Source organism: Culex quinquefasciatus, chromosome 1, assembly GCF_015732765.1.
Source record: "Culex quinquefasciatus strain JHB chromosome 1, VPISU_Cqui_1.0_pri_paternal, whole genome shotgun sequence".
NCBI lineage: Eukaryota > Metazoa > Arthropoda > Insecta > Diptera > Culicidae > Culex > Culex quinquefasciatus.
Window position 1 is genome coordinate 1,263,404 of NC_051861.1, and position 23,729 is coordinate 1,287,132.

The 23,729-nt window shown below is 33.3% G+C and overlaps 1 protein-coding gene across 1 annotated transcript; it reads right to left on the reverse strand.

Moving 5' to 3' along the window:
- Positions 1-84: 84 nt before the first annotated feature.
- LOC6032045 (homeotic protein ocelliless) lies at positions 85-4,392 on the reverse strand. The gene is made up of 3 exons (XM_001842659.2): positions 4,029-4,392; positions 680-791; positions 85-620 (listed from the first exon to the last, which is right to left on the reverse strand). The coding sequence occupies exons 1-3, from the start codon at positions 4,233-4,235 to the stop codon at positions 214-216; spliced, it is 726 nt and encodes a 241-aa protein (XP_001842711.2). The 5' UTR covers positions 4,236-4,392; the 3' UTR covers positions 85-213.
- Positions 4,393-23,729: the final 19,337 nt, after the last annotated feature.

The window sequence follows — 23,729 nt, forward strand, 5'->3', positions numbered from 1 at the left end:
AAGTCGGGGGTGGTAGTTTTAGTTCGAACGAAGTTCAACAACCTTTCCCAAACTCAAGAGAAAGCAAATGAAACCACCACCCACTAGGTTCAGCCAGAAATAAATGAAGAATGATAGTTTGTATTTAATTCAGATATAAACCTTGTCTACATGTGTGTTGTGTGCCACTACGTGAGAATCAGTATGTACAACGAGTTCAACGTCGCATCGAGTTCAGTTTTGTTTGGAACTGCTGGAGTAGTCGATGCAGCCGCCGTTGGTGGTCAGATCGATCTCTTCCGATCCATCCGAGAGGTCACTGCTGTTGGAGTCCTCCGCATGGTTCATAATCTTGGCAGAACTTTGCATCGCGTGGTACAGTGTCCGGTCGTCACGCAGCGGCGGCACAGTTCCATTGTGGTACATTGGATTTCCGCTGGCCTCCATCCGTTTGGCGGGTTCGGGGAAGTTGCCAGTGTTGTTGTTATTGTTGTTGTTATTGCCATTGCTTGTGCCACCGTTTGGTCCCTGGAAGGCCGGATGCATCAGCGTGAATTCTGACTCTTTGGGAGGAGACTCGGCATCGTCTGGTTTTTTGCTCGGAGGATTGTTGTTGTTGGCCGATGCAGGATTTTGGGGATCTGAAATTTTTAAAGTCTTGTAAATTCTTCGAATAATTCTTCTTGTTGAAATAACTCACCAGCTACAAGTTGAGGAGAGCTGATTCCCAAACAACGCATTCGCCAAGCATCCTGAAGCAATTGCAATCTAGCTTGTTTCCTCCACTTTGCCCGCCGGTTCTGAAACCATACCTGATATAGTGGAAAAATACATATTAGTTACACTTGTGGGATATTGTCATGATTACAGCTCACAATTGTTGATGTAATCCCAAACCGAACTGATACCTAAATCAACAAAAAAACGGCAATAACCAACTATTGTCACGCAGTTTTGCTACTTCAAAATTTGTTTTAAAGGTGAAGACATCACATGACATCGTATTTTTTTAAAATTGCAATTAAAAAATTTGCGTCAATATAACAAAAATACACTTTTGATGGCAATGCGTCACGTAAAATCGTCTGTAAAATCGATGGCAAAACGTTCCATACATTTTTCTAATGATTACTATTTTGTTTTTGGGCCAATTTAATTTTTGTTATTTTATTGGTTGCGGAGGTCTGTTAGTATCGCACATAACAATGTCAATTTCTCAAAAAACTATGAACGTGTTGCATGAATTGAAAGCTGAAACATTCAACTTTGTTCGGCTAATAAGGATATTTAATCAGATGAACTCTTCGAATCATGCCAAGCGTTTGAAAAAAATTCAAACCGGCATCATGAAAATGTTAGGGGTAACTTCATCCCCCATTCAACATTTGGAATAAATGTAAAAAAAATGTTTTTCATTCATCAAAACTTTTGATTTTCTATAAGTTTCAGAAATTTCACATAAAACCTGTACGGTAGTGTTCAAAATTAATCAAAGTTAGTATGAAAAATATTTAAAAACTACAAGTATTATTTTTTTACCAAAATTGAGCATGTTCACAAAAGCTGATAATTTTTGATTGCAAACATTTGAAAATGGTTCAAGCTTATTGCAGTTATGTACAACTATACTAAAGGAAACCATGTATGAAAATCCAACTCAATTAATTAGGCTCGAGGCTGAAACGAACTTTTTTAAACAAATGATTGTAAAAATAGTATGAGAGTAAATTAAACGTCAAATGGGTAAGGGTTGTTGTTGATAAGTTTATCCAACAATTCATGCATAAAACATTTTTTGAATAAATTTGAAGTGTTTTTCATACATATCAAAACAAAGAAAAACGATCTATTGGAGGTTTTTTTTCAGCACTTTAAAGATAAACTTAATCCAATTTTTTTTTTTAATATTTTTCTACGATGAGTTTAAATCAATTTTGCACAACTTTCTTGAAAAAGGCTATTTTTTTACCCACATGCTGAAGAGAAACAGGCTTGGGATCAAGTGTCCCCGAGGATCAAGTCTTCCCACTCTACCCTAAGGTCAAAGGTTTATAATAAAATTCGAACACTTCGGAATTTTTAAAAGGCAAATTAAAATAGTAAGAAAAACTTTTAACAAATATGTTTAATTATTTTTGAGATTTATTCAATATTTTAACACTTCATTGTGATTTTCACACTTCATTGTATTTCACAAAAAAAAACATAGCAGAACGAGGATTGAACCACCAACTTCTTGGTTATTGATCCGACACGCTACCACCGCGCCATGAACGCTTGATGAAAAGTGAGTGAAAGAGCACCAACATATGCTTCTCTTTGGAGTGTTGCTCGGGGACAGGCCAGAATTATATGTGTTGGTGAGAACTGCAGATCGCTGAAATTTTTACACGCGGGCAAAAATGATCTACGGGCTTGCTGCAAAAAATGTAATAAAATGTGACATTTTCTGCAGCAAATCCAATGTTGCAGATTTTGAGATATTTTTTTCCTTTGGGTGTATGATTCTTTCCACTGCAATATATCCCTAAGAACATCAATTCTATTCAGTTTTGTATTTCACAAATTGTAAGCAACTTATATCCAAAAAAATAATTAAAAATGCTGAAGCGTTTTTAAGGTGACGACATCCATCGAAGATACAAAAATTGCTTCACTGCCAATATTTCAACGAAAATCCTTCCACAAACGTGAATGATTTATTAGAGCTATTTTTTGCAATGATTAGAAATTTTTCACCAGAGCATCAAAAACGTTTTTTACTAATTTTGATGCACATTTTTCAGGCCTGGAATTTCTTAAGCAGCTTCTAAAGGTACTAAGCTGTTGCATGCTGTTTAATGTTTGTAGATGTAATCGTTAAATTGAATTAATCACAGAGCATATAAAATGCTGATCATTTTTTCTTTAGAAGCTTCACCTTAATTGTAATTGCGTTTTTGAATATATATTTATAGAAAGAAAATTATTTATTTTGCTCTTAGATTTAAAAAAATAATTGGAATGTTTTTATAATTTGCAGAAAAAGGAGCTCACTGATTTTTATTTAATTTTTGTTTTATTAATTTAATATGTATAATTATGATATAATTTGCACTTATTCAAACAATTTTCACTTTGTTAATACAAAATTAAATTTAGGGAGACATTACACTATTCACTTTAAATAAATCATAAAACTAAATGCTGTAAATAATAAAAAAATCGTTGTTATCACTTTTGTTAAGTTTGGAAAATCTTTTTTCCGTAACGGCCGATTATGAGCATGTAGGTCATTTCATGTAGAACGAATTTTTGAGAAATATTTACTGAAGTTTTGAACTTGCTTAGACTTTCTAAAATAAAAAGACTTTCTCAGCAAAAGTGTCGATAGCGTCGTTTTAAGACGCTTATAATTTTGCCGAGTCGTACTTTTTATCTTCAAAGATCTGTTCAGAGCTCCAGGAACTTTAAACTTCAATATTATATACACAGAAAAAAAAATGATGGTAATATTCATCAGGAAATGGTGACAGATTTTGTGGCAAAATAAATGATAAATTTTACCCCAGAAAATGATGAATTTTCATCAGTTTTTGAAGAATATTCATCAGGTTCACATTTTTACACATTTTTTATGTAATATTACACAAATAAAGAGGTAATATTCAACCTACCAAATTTTCAACATTCCAAAATTCAACTTTTTTTCTGTGTACACTAAATTTATCGTAAGAAGTTGACCGACACGCTCATGATGTTGACGTGGATCACAAATAATACCAAGGTATACACTAAATATAATTTAAGGAGTCTTATTTTTCAGGAAAAAGCTTCGAAAAAATCCTTGAATGCTGAATAAATTCAATTATTTTAAATTGCTTTTTTATAAATTTTATAATTTGTTCAGCACATTTCCATCATGGGTGGATCCTCCAAATAGCATCATTTAAAAAATGTATTACTAAATTATAAAATATGTTTTAAATCAAACAATAACTTATAATTTCTGCATTCTTGAAGCTTCCTTTGAAGTCTTCTCACTAACAAAAATTACAACAGCTTATCACCTGCACTCGCGCCTCACTGAGACTAATCCTCAAAGCCACCTCCTCCCTCAGGAAAACGTCCGGATAGTGCGTTTTCTGGAACAACGTCTCCAGCTCCTGCAGCTGCTGGGGCGTAAACGTGGTCCTGTTCCGTCGCTGGCGTCTCCGGCCAAACATGTACTCCGTTAGCAGATCACCGGGCAACGGCGATAAAAATGGTCCAGCCATGGCGCTCAACACCTGCTGGTCAGCACACTTGGAAACAGTTTGCCAACAAACAACACTTTCTAACTGAACTGATATTAACTGATATTCCGGAAGCTATCCTTGAACCCCGAACACAACCGACCTGTCCGAAGTCTACAATGGGACTGAAGATTTTTATCATAAACATCCCTTAAAATTGATGCAAATCTGCCGTGGTTCAACCACCCTCCCGGCTCCGACCAGACCGGAGTCCTTGCGATCATAATGCACATAAACGTTTCTCCTCTCCTCAACCCGCCCTACAAGCAGGTCGTCCTGGCTGCTGAGCTGAGAGCAGAAGCGAAAGGGAGAGCGCAAATTTGGATGCCCAGCAAGGATGTGTGGTATTGGCTCACTTTTAAACTGAGATTATTTTTTTTGGTCTCGATTCCTTTTTAGTATTTTTTTAGGCATAAAGTGTCAACGTTTGATCTTATCGTTTTTAATTTATTGTATTTTATTATTAGAAATTTTAGCATCAAATTTTCAAACAAAATAATTCATCATTACTGTTTTACAAATCATTTAAAACTTATTAAAATTTACAAAAAAAAAACAGTTTTCTTTAAAAAATATAAAATCCACCATTGTACTCAACCAGAAGCTGAAAACAGGTTTTCACATTTACATATTTAACTCAATTATATTTCCCGCCAGGACTTCCACCAATCCAATTCTAAATGAAATTATAACTGGCGCTTGCGCCCCTATTGTTATCGTTTCGTTTTCACTCTCACCCATATCGCTGGCTCGTGCTCGATCTCGCTCTCTCATGTTATCTGCTCGCGATGAGATAATTTTTAACCCCCCCTTCTGGTGAGGTGAGGTGCAGCACGGGAAAGTACAATGCTTCCGCCAGGAGCAGCGCTAAGAAAATTCGTGGAAAGGGACGGAAAAAAACGGCACCCCATGCGGTTGTTGTTGTTTATTATCATGTACAGGCAGGCAAGCCGCTTTTTTTATTTTCGTTGTTATTAAAAAGGCGGGGCAAATTGAGGCCAATCATAATGCGATATAGCAATATGCGAGTCCTTGTGATGCTGGCAGATGAGAGGGGTTGGCAGGGGGAAAAATGTTTTCGCGTACGCAGTCTGTTTAGAGATTTTTTTGATTAATGAGTTTTCCTGCGGTGATGTCATCAGTCAACAAATTGTTGACTGATGACGGAAAGCATTAAGATAAAAAAAATCCTGCAGTTGATATTGATGATAAAAAAAATAAAAATATGAAAAAAGGGAAATTGTTAAAATAAGGTTAATTGTTTCAATTGAATGCTTGAATGCCTCTTGTATATTTTTACCATAAAATCAAGGCTAAAAAATAAATTCAAGGAAAAATCTTTTTAAATTGACTGTAAACAAATTTGAACTATTCACTTCAAACAGAAGAAGAAGATTTTTATCAGATTTTGAATAAGGCCGTTGCAAATATTTTTTGAAGTTTATGTCCCTCGACTAGCATAGCATAGCATAGCATAGCATAGCATAACGGGTCTGCACCACGCTGTAGGGGGTGCCACAATGGTCAATTCAATATTCTTAGACAATTTGATTGCTGCCCGGTACAACCAAGAATATCTAAGAACGTAAATTTCCACACTGTGCTGCAAGGCTACGCCCATACAGTCCCGTGGGGATTTGGGAGGGAATGTTTTTGTTGTTCACTAGTGGCAAAAGTGCAGGGAACCCATGCGACTTTTAAAAGTGAACGGAATATTTTTGGGAGGTTTGGAATGGGGGTTAGAGGAATTTCAGTTTGATCATATATGGTATGAGGAGATGGTATGTTACAGAAAATGAATAGGATAAGGAATAATATGAACATTTAAATAAATCATATAGTGAGTAGATAAATTTAATTGCAGACATTTAATTTAAAATAATTCCAGGAAGCTGTAAAAGAATCAAAATAATTGAAAAACTAATACCCCACATGGAACCACAAATAAAACAATAGAGGCACAAGAATCTAAACATGAAGCTTCGTACCTTCCACAGAATTCAACATGAACACGACCAAGAATACAACACAAAAAGGACACCACAAAAAACCATCTTCTCGGCGCTGCTGCTCACACGATAATCTTGAAGTTTATGTCCCTCGACTCTGACCAAAATCGAGAGAGGGGGGCAAAAAAATAAAACAGTATAAAAATTGTAATTACGAGCCATGGTTTAAACATTTTAATGAATAAAGTGTTTTAAAATGCATTATACACCTGTTCAGTTGTTTTGCCATCATTAGTTTCCAAAATATCTAAAAATTGACGAAAATTTTAGTTTTGCGATTTTTTTTTGCGGTTCTGTACATTGGAATTTAATAAAAATTCTAAACATTTTTAAACAAGCCAAAAGATGCTAATAGTAGTTTATGCAACAAGTTGCAAAAAGAGGATTTTTTCAGCACGAGTCGTACATCGGTGAACCTCGTTGGATAAATACGAAGAGTGCTGAATAAATCAAGTTTTGCAACGAGTTCCATACAACATTTTTTTTTCATGTATTTTGTCAATAAATCGTTTAAATAAAAAAAAATGTTGAAAAGTGTTACTTTTCAAAACAAGTGCTGAAAAGTTCAAAAGTAGAACTTTTCAGCATTTATTTTGAAAAGTGTTGCTATTCGATTCTGTTATTTTTGGTACAGAAAAGTAGGCTATTTCGTCGTTCAAGAATGACAGGAAAAGTAAATAGTTTCACGACGGAATTGCAAAAATATGATTTTTGCAATTCCGTCTTGAAACTTCCTACTTTTCCTGTCATTCTCACGTGACGAAACAGCCTACTTTTATCTACTAAAATTAACAGAATTGAATAGAAACACATTTAAAAACAAATGCTGAAAATTTCTACTTTTCACCACTGAAATGGATGTTACTTTTCGATACAAGTGTTGAAAAGTTCAGCCTTGCAGCACCCATTTCAGTGCTGAACTTTTCAGCACTGGTATTGTAAGGTATTGATTTTCAAATCTGTTGTTTTTGGTAGGCAAAAGTTGGCCGTTTCGTTTCTCCAGAAGGACAGAAAAAGTTGACAGTTTCAAAGAGGAATTGCACAAAAAGGCATTTTAGATTGTTGCAGTAGATTAGACTTTTATTTTCATGGAAATTTTGAAGCTTTAGAGACCATCCATAAACCACGTGGACACTTTTTTGGGAATCTGTTACCCCCTCCCTTCTTTCGTGGACAATTGTCCATACAAAAAAAAACTTTTTTGAGGAACAAAATATAAATAAATAACACATAACTTGAGACTGTAACCCTGTAAACCAGTCAAATGATGAATCTTTGTTTTTAGTTTTTAGTTTTTAGTTTTTAGTTTTTAGTTTTTAGTTTTTAGTTTTTAGTTTTTAGTTTTTAGTTTTTAGTTTTTAGTTTTTAGTTTTTAGTTTTTAGTTTTTAGTTTTTAGTTTTTAGTTTTTAGTTTTTAGTTTTTAGTTTTTAGTTTTTAGTTTTTAGTTTTTAGTTTTTAGTTTTTAGTTTTTAGTTTTTAGTTTTAGTTTTTAGTTTTTAGTTTTTAGTTTTTAGTTTTTAGTTTTTAGTTTTTAGTTTTTAGTTTTTAGTTTTTAGTTTTTAGTTTTTAGTTTTTAGTTTTTAGTTTTTAGTTTTTAGTTTTTAGTTTTTAGTTTTTAGTTTTTAGTTTTTAGTTTTTAGTTTTTAGTTTTTAGTTTTTAGTTTTTAGTTTTTAGTTTTTAGTTTTAGTTTTTAGTTTTTAGTTTTTAGTTTTTAGTTTTTAGTTTTTAGTTTTTAGTTTTTAGTTTTTAGTTTTTAGTTTTTAGTTTTTAGTTTTTAGTTTTTAGTTTTTAGTTTTTAGTTTTTAGTTTTAGTTTTTAGTTTTTAGTTTTTAGTTTTTAGTTTTAGTTTTTAGTTTTTAGTTTTTAGTTTTTAGTTTTTAGTTTTTAGTTTTTAGTTTTTAGTTTTTAGTTTTTAGTTTTTAGTTTTTAGTTTTTAGTTTTTAGTTTTTAGTTTTTAGTTTTTAGTTTTAGTTTTTAGTTTTTAGTTTTTAGTTTTTAGTTTTTAGTTTTTAGTTTTTAGTTTTTAGTTTTTAGTTTTTAGTTTTTAGTTTTTAGTTTTTAGTTTTTAGTTTTTAGTTTTTAGTTTTAGTTTTTAGTTTTTAGTTTTTAGTTTTTAGTTTTTAGTTTTTAGTTTTTAGTTTTTAGTTTTTAGTTTTTAGTTTTTAGTTTTTAGTTTTTAGTTTTTAGTTTTTAGTTTTTAGTTTTTAGTTTTTAGTTTTTAGTTTTTAGTTTTAGTTTTTAGTTTTTAGTTTTTAGTTTTTAGTTTTTAGTTTTTAGTTTTTAGTTTTTAGTTTTTAGTTTTTAGTTTTTAGTTTTTAGTTTTTAGTTTTTAGTTTTTAGTTTTTAGTTTTTAGTTTTTAGTTTTTAGTTTTTAGTTTTTAGTTTTTAGATTTTTGCGTCATTGTGCATTTATTAATTTAATTATATGTTTTCATTTTCGATAAGCAAAACCCTGCTCAATAAATTTAACAATCCGAAAAAGTATTATTCTAAAAAGGCAAAAATCATTTCCAGTTTTGAAGAATAAATAAAATTCTATCTCATTTATCCTAAAGTTTCCCTTTACTATCAAAGCTAAACAAACGCATACCATTCCAAATTAATCACCAAAAATGTATTGTTGTGAGGAGCTCGCAAACCCATTATTCGTTTCGCTTTGCAGTCTAATTTTTTGATGTCCCAGAAGGCGCTCGGGGCCCCGAAACAACGGGAAATTCACCGCATCCCAGCTTAGCTCAACTCAGCTGCAGAGGAGATACCTCAAACGACAACCCAGGTCCTTTGTGATGAAAAGTTTATTCATTTGTGAATTATGAAAATGGGTGGTTATGGTGGGTGGGGGGGAGGGAATGGGTTTTGGTGGGCTCCATTTGTGGAAGCACAAAATTCCAACATAATTTTAAAATATTATTTCTGTCTGTACTGTCGGTGTACAAATGGAATCCTACACACACACACACACACACACAAACCAGAGCTCGTGATTGGATAAGAATTTCTCATTTTCATCTGATGCCGAGAGTGAGCAGACGAGAAAAATGTTGGTGGGAGGAAAGGTGGGAAAAAGCAAAACTCTCGGGACGTGGTAAAAAACAAGTAACAATACTAACTTTGTTGAAACGTTGTCGGTGTATTTGAAACTGTGCTTTGTTCGCCCTGCAGCACATTTTCCTCCATTTCCACTGGGTTTCTGTGTGTTCGTCTGGTGGAATTCAAATAGGATTCATAATCATAACACAATCTCATCAGACATTTCCTCGGAGAGTGGAAAACCTGCCGGGATGAGAATGGCGGCTGCTGCAACAGCAGCAGCAGTGGTGGCCAATGGGAAATCTCGACTCAACAAAGGCAGCACAGTTTTTCCACACCAGAAGGATGCTGAAGGTGGCAGTAAGTGGAAGTAAGAGGCGGGAAAAACGAGTCAGACTGAGGGAGTGTATCCACATTTCATTCTTTTATTTCATTTTTCCGACCAAGCATCCTCTCCTCACACCTCCTCCCCCACTCTCTTTTGTCATCGTGTATATGAAGTAATTTTAATCATTTTGCAAAACAATAACAATACCCGCGCGAGCTCACAGAATTATAGAGCTGTGCAGAGCATCCTTTCCTGCAGATGGTACACAATACTGAGCTGAGGGGTACACAACAGAGCTCAGGAAGGTAAAGTAAAGTAATCTTGAGCGCAGAAGGCATGTTTAATCAAACTGTGCGAGATGTGATGGGAGAGGAAAGGACTGCGCTCCAGTCGTAATGAAATGAAAAGAATGCATAGAGATCTTTTGTTGTCCTCTAGCGTTGGAAAATATCATGAGTTTTTCTTTTCCTTCAGGAATAAATATTCACTAGATGCATTTTCATAACAGAATTAATCCACGTTTAGGCGGGAGAGGAAACGGAAAGGTAGCCACCCGAGGTGGCCAGGGAAATACATTTTTCCAGGATAATTTACTGTTGCAACGCTGCGAGTCACCAGAGCGAAAAGAACGTGGGAAATGAATATTTTCAGTGCACAGGGGTGTAATGCTATTCAGTCCTGGCTCGCCTATCCGGATGTCTTGGACAAACTTTAACTTTACTTCGAATAATCAAATCATGTACAGTCCAGACTCGATTATCCAAAGTTTCGATTATCCGAAGGTTTGTATGGGACTTCGGATAATCGAATCACGAACAAAAATTTTTTTTTTCGTTTTTTTAAACATCTATTTCTTGTTTTAAACGATTAGTGCGCTGACCACGGGGACGCGCTGTCTTGTTTTTGCATGCTCATTTTCATTTCTTTTGTGTCGCTGTTTGTGTGCTTGGGTGCGTGGTTATTATATATAGGTGAAAGGATTTTATTGAATGATCATTATATTGCATTATTATATTTAATTGATTATATAACCACACTATATTTTACACTTAACACATTATACAAAACACATATGAAACTGTAAACAGGAGCGTTTGGTACGGTATGTCCACGCATCCTTCCTCCCCTGTAGATTCTGTGAAATGTGCTCCCTTCACAGAATCTGTCTCTACGGTTAATGCAACGCAGTAGGCCTGGCCGCTTTAATTTATGCAATACATCTTCGGGGTTACTCAAGTGTACTGCAATAATTAAAATTGACAAGAAAGAACTTGGGGCGTAATCTAACCCCAAGTTCTTCCAGGATGCTTTCTTCGGACTAACTGCGCTTGTGTTCGATTAGATTAGATTAGATATCTTTTTCTTTTTTTAAACATCAAATTCAAGTTTTGCGACCCCATTTTAGTCAAATTTGAATAGTTGATTGCTTATTAAATAATAAAATGCATTTTTTTTTTGAATATTTCGGCCGCCATCTCGGATGCAATTTTTTTCCTGATTCGATTATGCGAAGTTTCGATTATCCGAAGTGAAATTTTTCCGAGGCCTTCGGATATTCGAGTCTGGATTGTAATTGTTATTGTCTTGTCATATTTCTTATTGTTGTTTTTAAAGTATGGCCCGTTAATTTGAAGTGGTTTAGACTTTTTAGATTCATGATGGCGATCAAAACGGAAGTGATGAAACATGGAGAATATGCATTTGGTAATTTCACCATTCATTTTGGGGTAATTCTCCGCCAACTCACACAGCAGTTGCCCCGACCCCTCTTCGATTTGCGTGAAACTTTGTCCTATGGGGTAACTTTTGTCCCTGATCACGAATCCGAGGTCCGTTTTTTGATATCTCATGACGGAGGGGCGGTACGACCCCTTCAATTTTTGAAATTTTAGAACATGTCATTTTATGGGAAATTTAATGTACTTTTCGAATCTACATTGAACCAGAAGGGTCATTTTTTCACTTAGAACAAAATTTTTCATTTTAAAATTTCACGTTTTTTCCAAATTTGCAGGACTATTTTTTAGAGTGTAACAATGTTCTACAAAATTGTAGAGCAGACAATTACAAAAAATTTGATGTATAGACATAAGGGGTTTGCTTATAAACATCACGAGTTATCGCGATTTTACGAAAAAAAAGTTTTAAAAAATTTTGTCGTCATCGATCATGGCCATTCATGGTCACCCGCGACAGACACGGACAACGAAACAAAGAGAAACGCAAAAAGTAAAAAAAACTGAAAAAAATATATTCAGAAAAGTCTATTGTTACCTTTTTATTAGTTTTTGTCGAGTACGATCATTTGAATCCATTTTTTATCATTAATCAAAATACGGCAATTTCACGGCACCCAAAATGTATATAATACTAATTCAACTATTAAATAATTACAATGTGGACCTTCATGTGGACGGACTTTTTTGAGCTTGAATGAAGTAGAAAACTTGAATAAAATTTTATCACTAGAAATTTTCCTCGCTCGTAAAAAATCAAACAATATTCAAAAAATGTTGATAAAAAGAATCACGATATGCTTTATTCATTAATTTCAAATTTTGCAAAATTTCAATGCGTTCAAGAAAATTATTTTTATATTCAAATTTAAACTTCTTTTTCCAATCTGTGAGCTTAAAAATAAAAGTATACAATAGGTCCAAACTGGCCGATTTGATTATCAATGCAAAGGCGTCATCCATAAAGTACGCTCTTTTTGCCAATTTTCGTGACATACTTTATGGACGACGTCAAACATGAACGTTATGAATATTTTACAATCCATTCTATAAGATCGTTGCAAATATTTTTTGAAGTCGGATGGGTTGTTGAAAAAAATATATATCAAGATTTCAATATTTGAACGAAAATTCAAAATGAATAGTTTTGAATTTATAAGTTTTGAAAATATTTAATTATTGACAAAATATTGATTTTTTGTTGGTTTTTTTAGCGGTGCTGTAAATTGTATAGATTTTATTAAAATACACATTCATATGCTTAAATTTAAATTGGTCTGAAATATCCAAGAAAAATTAAATTGTTGAATCAAAAGTTAAATAAATCAGTCAGTTTAACTTTATACAATCAAAAGAGATCATCTTAGTATTATAAGTGAAGTTTCATTTATAAACTAAATCTCACAAAAAGAGTTTTTCGACAGCACGTGAGTAAGAAAAGAAAATGTCAAAAATATATTTTAAAACATATTCTTTCAAAATATCTAAGGGAATAAACGTGCAATCAACTAAAACAAATTGAAAAGATTTTTTTTTAAATGAAAGTGTAAATTTTTGATCGACCTCGGCCATAGTCAAGCGATTACAAACTTTTAAAAAATGCGTGGGCCTCGCATTACCGCTAGGCTACATTGCTCGTTGAAACCAAGATGCAAAAACATTTTTATAATGATTTGTGATTTTTTCCGAAAAATTCTCAAAAAGGTATTTGTACCCCACTAGGACCCTGCTCGTTTTTCCTCCATTTCCCGACCAAACGTCATATTCGCTGCAAAGTAAGAAGCAGCAAAAAAAAATCCAATTGTCAACCCGGCCTGTCTCGGTGGAACTCACCGTCAGACGGCACAAATCTGCCTGGGGAACTTTTTGGATAATTAGTTCGTTTGTGCTCTCTGGGAGAAAAATATTAACAATTTTAGAAAACCTTGGCGCAACACGTGTGCGAGCAGCATGTAATCCTGAGGTACACATTCTCATTTGTTTTTTTTTCTCCTCCGTTTGCTAATGAGTTACCGTCCTGAAGACTGCCGAGGGGTGCTCCACTGGGAGCAGCCCAGCCGACACTGACACTGATGGACCCCTCGACGACGGGCTGATGATGAAGCACGGGAGGAGCACTTCATTATTGTGTTCCCCAGCGCTCATTCTGCGAAGCTCATGCAATTCGTTTGCACATCATGCTTTTCAATAGAAATTAAATTCTTTTTGTTTATGTATGCTGCTGGCTTTTCATTGTACGTTTTGCTCCGGGATTGCGCGCTGGCAGCCCTGATTTCGTATTTTCATTTACATTTTCCATTTTCCTGCTCGCGCACATTCATACACTCACACACACACACACGTGCACGGTCGCTCGGGCAAAGAGGAAAAAAGATGATTAAAATTAAAAACTCCGAGAAATTTTTCATAATTAAATGCATAAAGCTGTGAAATTTTTTCGGTCACGTCCCACGCCCCGGCCTGCAAACGGAATAATAGTGATAATGGAATGTGCACCGGGTTGGAAAATTGTTTGCTCGGGGTGGGATTACTCGTTGGTAATTAACCTCAAAGTAGTTAATTGTTGTTCCAGCATCCAGCATGAGCCAGGCCCATTCAGTAAAGGATCATTCAGTGCAAATTAATTATCCTTAAGAGCTGTGGGGGTGCAATGTGGCTCAATCAAATCAAATGTTATGCAATCGCAACCCCCTTCTCGCACAGTCAAACAGTCGAGCGAACAATGAATGGTGCAGCACCAGCTGTTGGATTGAAATCACATTAAAATTAAAAAAAAGCAAATGCTGGATTGAGGACACACCAAGAGTGGGCGTAATTTCATTGTGTGTGCTCTCGCGTGCTCACGCTGGTTCTGTTTTGATCCTTCCCTTTTTGCATGCCCCTGTTACGAGGGCAAAAGCAATTATGTGAGAAAAAATCGGTTAGGGTTGATCCTTATCGAAAAACACAAACATAATATTGTTAGCACAAGTATCTTCTAGAGCAACCCTAGTAATTCCAATTATGACTTTTGACGAGTGTGTTCCACAAAAGAACCGATTACAAAAGAGAGTGTTTGCCTATTGTTAGTGGTCTTTAAATGGTTTAAAAAACCAACAACATTTAGCTCAGTGATAAAATGCGCTTCAATCACAACGGAAGTCAGTCCGCTGGATATCAATTAGTCAAAGTCGCTGACGGATAGATGATTTTTCAGACCAATCTTCGGGGTAATCTTTATTGAGGGCGTTTTGCTCGTCAGCGAAGCATATCACTGTAACAGAGAGAGAATAACAAAAAAGAGAACATAATGGAAAGCAAAATATCAACGTGAAACAGGTGTCAAAATTTAATATGCGTGAAAATCGCATGAATGCATTTGTGCTTGGATTCACTATTATGCACTGGAATATGCGCTCCTGCTTGCTAAGAGCTGCTTCGGCTGCGCTGCTATTATCTATTATTCTCACGATAGCCTAGGACTATGATGACGGTGACGCCTCGCGACACAACAAAAAAACAAGCACTGATACGGAAACTTGTAACTCGGAGCGGAGGGTGAAATGCTAGATGTTGGCAAAATAAATGCAAAATCTTCTTTCTTACACTAGAAAAGCCCTCAGAAAATATTAAACAATGTGCAATAGAGAAAAGAACGATATTCTCAGATTGTATTCGTAATTTCTAAGATCAACTAAAATCACCCAATGTAGTTTTAACTATTTGCTTCAAACCATTTAAAAAAATAAGTATAATAATCCTGATGTCAATAAAATCATATCGCTGCTTGTGTTCTATCTTGGATTGTGTTGAAAATCATTCCCCCGAATACCATTCCCCAGAAATCAATTCCCTAGAATGAACCGTTCCCCAGAAAAACATTCCCCAGAATGTATTATTCCCCAGAAAACCATTCCCCAGAAAACCATTCCCCAGAATGTACCGTTCCCCAGAAATATTTATCGTGTTGATTATAATTATTTCCAAAATTTCAAAAAAAAATCCAAAATTTTCAAAATTTCTGAATGTTTGCAAAATTTCCAAAATTTCCAAAATTTCCAAAATTTCCAAAATTTCCAAAATTTCCAAAATTTCCAAAATTTCCAAAATTTCTAAAATTTCCAAAATTTCCAAAATTTCCAAAATTCCCAAAATTTCCAAAATTTCCATAATTTTCAAAATTTCCAAAATGTCCAAAATTTCCAAAATTTCCAAAATTTCCAAAATTTCCAAAATTTCCAAAATTTCCAAAATTTCCAAAATTTTCCAAAATTTTCAAAATTTCTAAAATTTACAAAATTAGGGGAACAGCATCTAATTCCAGCGTGCTTCTAATGTTGGCAGGTCAGAACTTTGCCATTCAATTAAAGCTAATTAAAAGCGTTTTCAACTGAAATCGAGTGATAAAAAGCTCAATAAGAAGTGAGCAAGCAAGTTTCTATCAAAAGTTTTGCAAAATTAGTTGTTTAAATAATGAAAATAAGCAAATTGGATGGAGTTAGGAGCGAGTGCTTAACCTGCCAAACATACGAGAATTTCCCCTACCTAAATTTCCAAAATTTCCAAAATTTCCAAAATTTCCAAAATTTACAAAATTTACAAAATTTACAAAATTTACAAAATTTACAAAATTTACAAAATTTACAAAATTTACAAAATTTACAAAATTTACAAAATTTACAAAATTTACAAAATTTACAAAATTTACAAAATTTACAAAATTTACAAAATTTACAAAATTTACAAAATTTACAAAATTTACAAAATTTACAAAATTTACAAAATTTACAAAATTTACAAAATTTACAAAATTTACAAAATTTACAAAATTTACAAAATTTACAAAATTTACAAAATTTACAAAATTTACAAAATTTACAAAATTTACAAAATTTACAAAATTTACAAAATTTACAAAATTTACAAAATTTACAAAATTTACAAAATTTACAAAATTTACAAAATTTACAAAATTTACAAAATTTACAAAATTATCAAAATTATCAAAATTTCCAAAATTTCCAAAATTTCCAAAATTTCCAAAATTTCCAAAATTTCCAAAATTTCCAAAATTTCCAAAATTTCCAAAATTTCCAAAATTTCCAAAATTTCCAAAATTTCCAAAATTTCCAAAATTTCCAAAATTTCCAAAATTTCCAAAATTTCCAAAATTTCCAAAATTTCGAAAATTTCCAAAATTTCCAAAATTTCCAAAATTTCGAAAATTTCCAAAATTTCCAAAATTTTCAAAATTTCCAAAATTTCTAAAATTTCCAAAATTTCCAAAATTTCCAAAATTTCCAAAATTTCCAAAATTTCCAAAATTTCCAAAATTTCCAAAATTTCCAAAATTTCCAAAATTTCCAAAATTTCCAAAATTTCCAAAATTTCCAAAATTTCCAAAATTTCCAAAATTTCCAAAATTTCCAAAATTTCCAAAATTTCCAATATTTCCAAAATTTCCAAAATTTCTAAAATTTCCAAAATTTCCAAAAATTCCAAAATTTTCAAAAATTCCTAAATTTCCAAAAAATCCAAAATTTACCAAAATTTCCAAAATTTCCGAAATTTCCAAAATTTCCATAATTTCCAAAATTTTTAAATTTTCTCAAATTTCCAAAAATTCCAAAAAAATCCAAAATTTCCATAATTTCAAATTTTCAAAAAACTATAAAAAAAATTCATAATCCTTGATTTTTTTAAATTTTAAAATTTCTTTTCTCTTTAATTTTGATTTTTGAATTTCAAACTTTTTGATTTTTTTTGAGAATTTTGAAAATGTTTTTAATTTATGACATTTTTGAAGCTTACCATTAACAAATTATGATCGTAATATTTAGATCGAAAAATCTTGATCGTGCTGCGAGAAATAAAGATTGAAATATTACGCTCGAGTGCAATTATAATCACCACGTTTACTTGTGTCAGTAGTTATTACAAGGCCAGAAAGTTTTCCCTTCTTTAAAGAAAGGAAAACTTAACTGACTGATACAAGTTGAATTTGACCTTTAAAAGAGAGGAGGAGAGTTTTCCCTTCTGTAAGGAAGGGAAAAATTTATAGCCTTGTTATTATAACTGCGACACGGGTTTAATTTTCCCTTTTTTAAGTAAGGGAAAAAATACTTGACCACTTACACAACTTTTTAAGAGAGTTTTTCCTTATGGAAACAAAAAAGAATACAAGAAAAAAAAACTTTAAAGCGAAAATTCAACTTCTGTCAGCAGATATCACAAGTCAGGACAGCTTTCCCTTCTTTAAAGAAGGTGAAATTCAACTTGTGTCAGGAGACCTTAAAAGAAGGAAAAATTAATCAGTTATTGTAAGTCAAGAGAATTTTCTTCTTCCAAAAATGATAAATTAAATTTTGTCACCTGAAATCAAATTTAGAAAATTTAAATAATCATGCAAAATGAGCAATATGCCAAAGGTCCAATATGTCCAATGACACCCATAATCATATTTTAATTTCAACAAACATTTTTCTTCTTTGCAAAATAAAAATAGCATTCACGGAAAACAAGAAATAAAAAGAAACTGCAATTTTTTCGGCATTTGTATAACAAATTTAACATGGCTGAAAAAGAAGGGAAAATTTCTTAGAATAATAGAACGAGTCAAAAGCCGAATTAACATTTTCTGTTATTTTCTCAAGAATTGTTGTCAAAAAAAGAAAAATTTCTTGGCATGGATAAAATAACCTTGTCCAATTTTTATATTTTCTAAGAAATTTCAAACAAACTAATATTTGAAACTACTTTGATTTTTCGAGAAAGAAACTTTTCTGGGGAATGGTTTTCTGGGAAATGGTACATTCTGGGGAATGGTTTTCTGGGGAACGTGACACAATCTCTATCTTGAGGTACGTCCTATCTTTTTACAGTAGACGTGTCACAAGATAGCACACGCAACGGTATTCAAAGTCATATTGTCAGTTGTGTGCTATCTTGTGACAACGACCATTTAGTACTTTTCGAGAAAATCGTTTTTTAAAGTTTGTTGGTAAATAATTTCAAAGCTATGAATGATAGAGCCAAACTTTTTGAAGCAATCGGTTCGTATACTATCGCTTAAAAAACGCTCCAAGTTTCAACTAATTTGGTTACACCAGATACAGTAAATAATGTTTAAAAAATCTGAAAAGCACGTGTCACAAGTGTGTTTCGAAAGTAAAACTGTACTACGCGTCACAAGTGTGCACAGAATTCCCATACAAACTATAATAAGCTCAAATCAATTGTTTAATTGACTTAATCAGTATATTTTTATAAACAAAAGGTTGCATTGCCTTTAGAAAGTATGTGTGTACATAAATTTGTGAAAAACAAGAAAAATTTTCCACATTTTTGGTTGGGGTTGGGGGGTGCCAGATAAACTTTGAAAAATATTTGCAACGTCCTTATCAAAATATCTAAGTATTGGCAAACCTCTTTTTTCCCCCAGGGAAAAAGTTGTTGAGGTGCTGTACATTGGAAATTAATTTAAATTCAAAATACTTTTAAACGAGTCCAAACATGCTTCATATGATTTTCAATGCAGAAAAAAATATCCCAGATTGTTTTTAATTATTTACACTTTTAATTCCATTGAAATTAGCTAGTTTTTCGAAAAAAGAATTATACCAATTGTAAGGCTCTGAAAGACATTATTATTGATCGACCATTTGGCGGCCATGTTGTTTTTGAAAAACAATCAAATCAGAATGTTTCAATCAAAAAAATGGTTTTCTTTGTGTTGTTTGAAGCATTTTACATATAGTGAATATTTTTTCATTTCAACTTACTATTTCTGGACCTGAATTCGAACCATGATGGCAGTCATTGCCCCAAAAGTGAAAGACACCATCTACCACCTTAAAGGGGGGACATAAGCTTTGAAGATTATTTGCAACGGCCTTAAATATAAATTATAATTCCATAAATTGAAATTAAAAAAAATATGGCAGTACAACTGTAAAAATGTAAAATAAAATGTTGAAAAATTTAAAATATAACTACAAAGAAGGTGGTTCATCAACATGAGCGATATAAACCAACGATAACTTTTTGAAGAATCCTCTTATTTTTTTCAAAATCTTCCTTCCGCAAAACCGCTGAAACACTCAGGATGTTTCAACGAAAGGAACGGAAAAGGATTCGCATGTGCCACTGTCCTATTGTGCAACTCGGTGGCTTGAACATCATCCTCGTCATTCTCACGACACTCACTGTCTTTCACTGGCATCGCTCTCTCTCTTTCCCTCGGACTGTCTGCTTGCTTTTTAGTACTCTCTCTCTCTCTCTCTCTCTCTGTGTAAAAGTGCTCAAATTGAAATGAAATATTTTCCGCGCTCGCATCCACACTATTCTCCCTGACCTGCCCGCTCATTTTCCATTGTTTTAGCTCTGAGTCCGGATTTTCACGCGGTGTGATGATTTCAGTGATTTTTTTTTTTGTATCCCTCGTTGTTTAGATTCACTCAGCACGGATTCCGGACCGGTTCCCGAAAGGTGTCGCATTTGGCACGGTTCACGGCGCACCGAACCAACTCCACCGTGCATTAATATTAATATTTTCACTATTAATAAGGACCTTTGTTTGGAGGGGCGAAGAAAGCGGATGGATGAGAAACGGGATTCATGCAGCCATGAATGAGCAGTGCAACGAGCAACAGATTGAATCACCTGGGGAGCGTTACTTAACTGATTAAAAATTTTCGATCTCGTCTGATGGGTTCTGGGGCCGAATATTTTTATGCATCGTTCAGCAGCAGCAGCAGCAGCAGCTTTTTTGTGAATCATTTAATAATATTCATAATGGAATCACTGATTGGAACGAATTCGCTTTTTTGCGATTCATGGAAAATCGAGCTTTTTGATGTCGAAGCTGTGTGCTACTTTTTTCAGCAGAATGATGGAATTGAATAAATGTATGCAAAAAAAAGTGCTGCTTTCAAAAGACAATTTCACTGCTGACTGCCTATATTGAATCACGGCAAAACGAGGAGCATTTGCCAAATTGCGTTAGCGTATGAAATTTGTTGAATAAATTTTGTCAACCATTGAATTGGCACAAATTTAGCGAAACATTCGTGCAGCAAAAAATGTCATGTGTGTGGGAAAGCCAACAATCGCAACCGGTATCATGCTGTCAAATGAAGCGAACTAATCAACGATCTCGAAAACTGGTCCACGTTCGAATGGCACAAAGTTCTACAAACTCACCCCTCCCATCCCGACTGAGTTGGACGAAATTTAATGAAATTTTCATTTGGTAATTTGTTTATGTGAGTTGTTTTTTGTTGGCCACTGTTCTCCTCTCAATGGGCTACAACCAGCATGGTGCCGTTTCAATTGCAGGCCGTATCCGAAATAGGGACGTACTTTTGGCCACCCAAATTGACATCAACCCTGCAGAAATGCCTAATCCAACCCTGACGTAACTGTGCAAACCCTTTTCAAGGGAGAGAGAGCAAAGTGACCAGTGCGAGAGGAGCTTCCTCTTCATCACATCACAGAGGATGATTCGTCCTTGCACCACACACCTCACTCTGAGCCAGGCTCCACCGCAGGACACGAGACCATCACAGGAGCAAATCGAAATAAACTCTATTATGTAATTTCATCATTTCATTTCAGTTGGCTTGGGAGCCTGGCCCGGAGAGAGAGAGAGAGAGAGATAGAGAGACAGATGAACTGAACGAGCTCGGTTGATTAATTTACACAAGTTAATTACGGAATTAAACTGCTCCCCAGCCCCTTCCCACCACCACTCTCCACCCAGCCAGCATAGTACAAAGTTCTGCTGATCTGGCCACTTTCCGGCAGGGATTGAGCGCAGTGGTAGTAGGAGGAGGAGGACGGTGCGATCGGCCAAGGAGAAAGAGTTTTGACCGAGAGTCCGTTTTGTCGGCGGATGAATGCACTCTTGGCCACCATTGAAGAAGCCCGGCCGCCTTTCAAGCCGTTTTGTTGGAGAGGAAAGATGTTTGATTCAAGTGTAGCTACAGTATGCAAATCATCAAAGCATTATTAGATGTGAATATCGAAATCGAAATCGAAAATTGCTCTTAATCTATATCAATATTAGTTACTGTATCAAAATAAATAATAAATTTGTATTTATAAACTAAATTAAACGAAATAAACAGCTTTCAACAGCTTTAAAAATATTTTTTTATATAATAAATAATACAATGAGCAGTTCTCTAGGATTTCGGTCATTCGATTTTTTTTGTATTTTTTAATCCGACTGAAACTTTTTTGGTGCCTTCGGTATGCCCAAAGAAGCCATTTTGCATCATTAGTTTGTCCATATAATTTTCCATACAAATTCGGCAGCTGTCCATACAAAAATGATGTATGAAAACTCAAAAATCTGTATCTTTTGAAGGAATTTTTTGATCGATTTGGTGTCTTCGGCAAAGTTGTAGGTATGGATACGGACTACACTGGAAAAAATAATACACGGTAAAAAAATTTGGTGATTTTTTATTTAACTTTTATCACTAAAACTTGATTTACAAAAAACACTATTTTTAATTTTTTTATTTTTGATATGTTTTAGAAGGCATAAAATGCCAACTTTTCAGAAATTTCAGGTTGTGCAAAAATCACTGACCGAGTTATGAATTTTTTAATCAATACTGATTTTTTCAAAAAATCGAAATTTTGGTCGTAAAAATTTTTCAACTTCATTTTTCGATGTAAAATCAAATTTGCAATCAAAAAGTACTTGAATGAAATTTTGATAAAGTGCACCGTTTTCAAGTTATAGCCATATTTAAGTGACTTTTTTGAAAATAGTCGCAGTTTTTCATTTTTTTAAATTAGTGCACATGTTTGCCCAGTTTTGAAAAAAATATTTTTGAAAAGCTGAGAAAATTCTCTATATTTTGCTTATTTGGACTTTGTTGATACGACCTTTAGTTGCTGAGATATTGCAATGCAAAGGTTTAAAAACAGGAAAATTGATGTTTTTTTAAGTTTCACCCAAACAACCCACCATTTTCTATCGTCAATATCTCAGCAACTAATGGTCCGATTTTCAATGTTAATATATGAAACATTTGTGAAATTTTCCGATCTCTTCGAAAAAAATATTTTTGGAATTTTCAAATCAAGACTAACATTTCACAAAGGCCAAACATTCAATATTACTCCCTTTTAAAATGTTTGTCTTGATTTGAAAATTCCAAAAATATTTTTTTCGAAAAGATCGGAAAATTTCACAATTGTTTCATATATTAACATTGAAAATCGGACCATTAGTTGCTGAGATATTGACGATAGAAAATGGTGGGTTGTTTGGGTGAAACTTAGAAAACATCAATTTTCCTGTTTTTAAACCTTTGCATTGCAATATCTCAGCAACTAAAGGTCGTATCAACATAGTCCGAATAAGCAAAATATAGAGAATTTTCTCAGCTTTTCAAAAATATTTTTTTCAAAACTGGGCAAACATGTGCACTAATTTAAAAAAATGAAAAACTGCGACTATTTTCAAAAAGTCACTTAAATATGGCTATAACTTGAAAACGGTGCACTTTATCAAAATTTTAGTAAAGTACTTTTTGATTGCAAATTTGATTTTACATCGAAAAATGAAGTTGAAAAATTTTACGACCAAAATTTCGATTTTTTAAAAATCAGTATTGATTAAAAATTCATAACTCGGTCAGTGATTTTTGCACAACCTGGAAATTTCTGAAAAGTTGGCATTTTATGTCTTCTAAAACATATCAAAAATAAAAAAATAAAAATAGTGTTTTTTGTAAATCAAGTTTTAGTGATAAAAGTTAAATAAAAAATCACCAAATTTTTTTTTACCGTGTATTATTTTTTCCAGTGTAGTCCGTATCCATACCTACAACTTTGCCGAAGACACCAAATCGATCAAAAAATTCCTTCAAAAGATACAGATTTTTGAATTTTCATACATCATTTTTGTATGGACAGTTGCCGAATTTGTATGGAAAATTATATGGACAAACTAATGATGCAAAATGGCTTCTTTGGGCATACCGAAGGCACCAAAAAAGTTTCAGCCGGATTAAAAAATACAAAAATTAAAATTGAAGAAAAAAGACCGATTTCGTAGAGAATTGCTCAATCATAAACTCCTGGCTTCTCCACTTTCTATATCATCAAGAACAATTTTTCAAACAAAATCTGTTTTGAAATTTTTGATGTTTAAAAAGCATCACATCAATTCCTCAAAACATTTTTTTAATGGTTGGAAAAGACGACCATATGGAACAAGAGAAAAAATCGTGTAAACTTGTGTAAACAAGAGTTTATTCCTTTCACTCAAATGACTGTTTACATAAGGTGTGAGAGGGATACACTTTTGTTTACACAATTTTTGTGCCTTTTTGAAATGATATGCTTCAATTGTGAAAATTACGGGAACAAAA

What these genes read in the sequence shown, in the direction of transcription:
- LOC6032045 (XM_001842659.2), bottom strand. Translation starts at nt 4,235, where the DNA reads ATGGCTGGACCATTTTTATCGCCGTTGCCCGGTGATCTGCTAACGGAG. An exon ending in TCAGTGAGGCGCGAGTGCAG is followed by an intron (nt 792 to 4,028) that starts GTGATAAGCTGT and finishes CCACTATATCAG; the next exon opens with GTATGGTTTCAGAACCGGCG. An exon ending in CTCTCCTCAACTTGTAGCTG is followed by an intron (nt 621 to 679) that starts GTGAGTTATTTC and finishes TAAAAATTTCAG; the next exon opens with ATCCCCAAAATCCTGCATCG.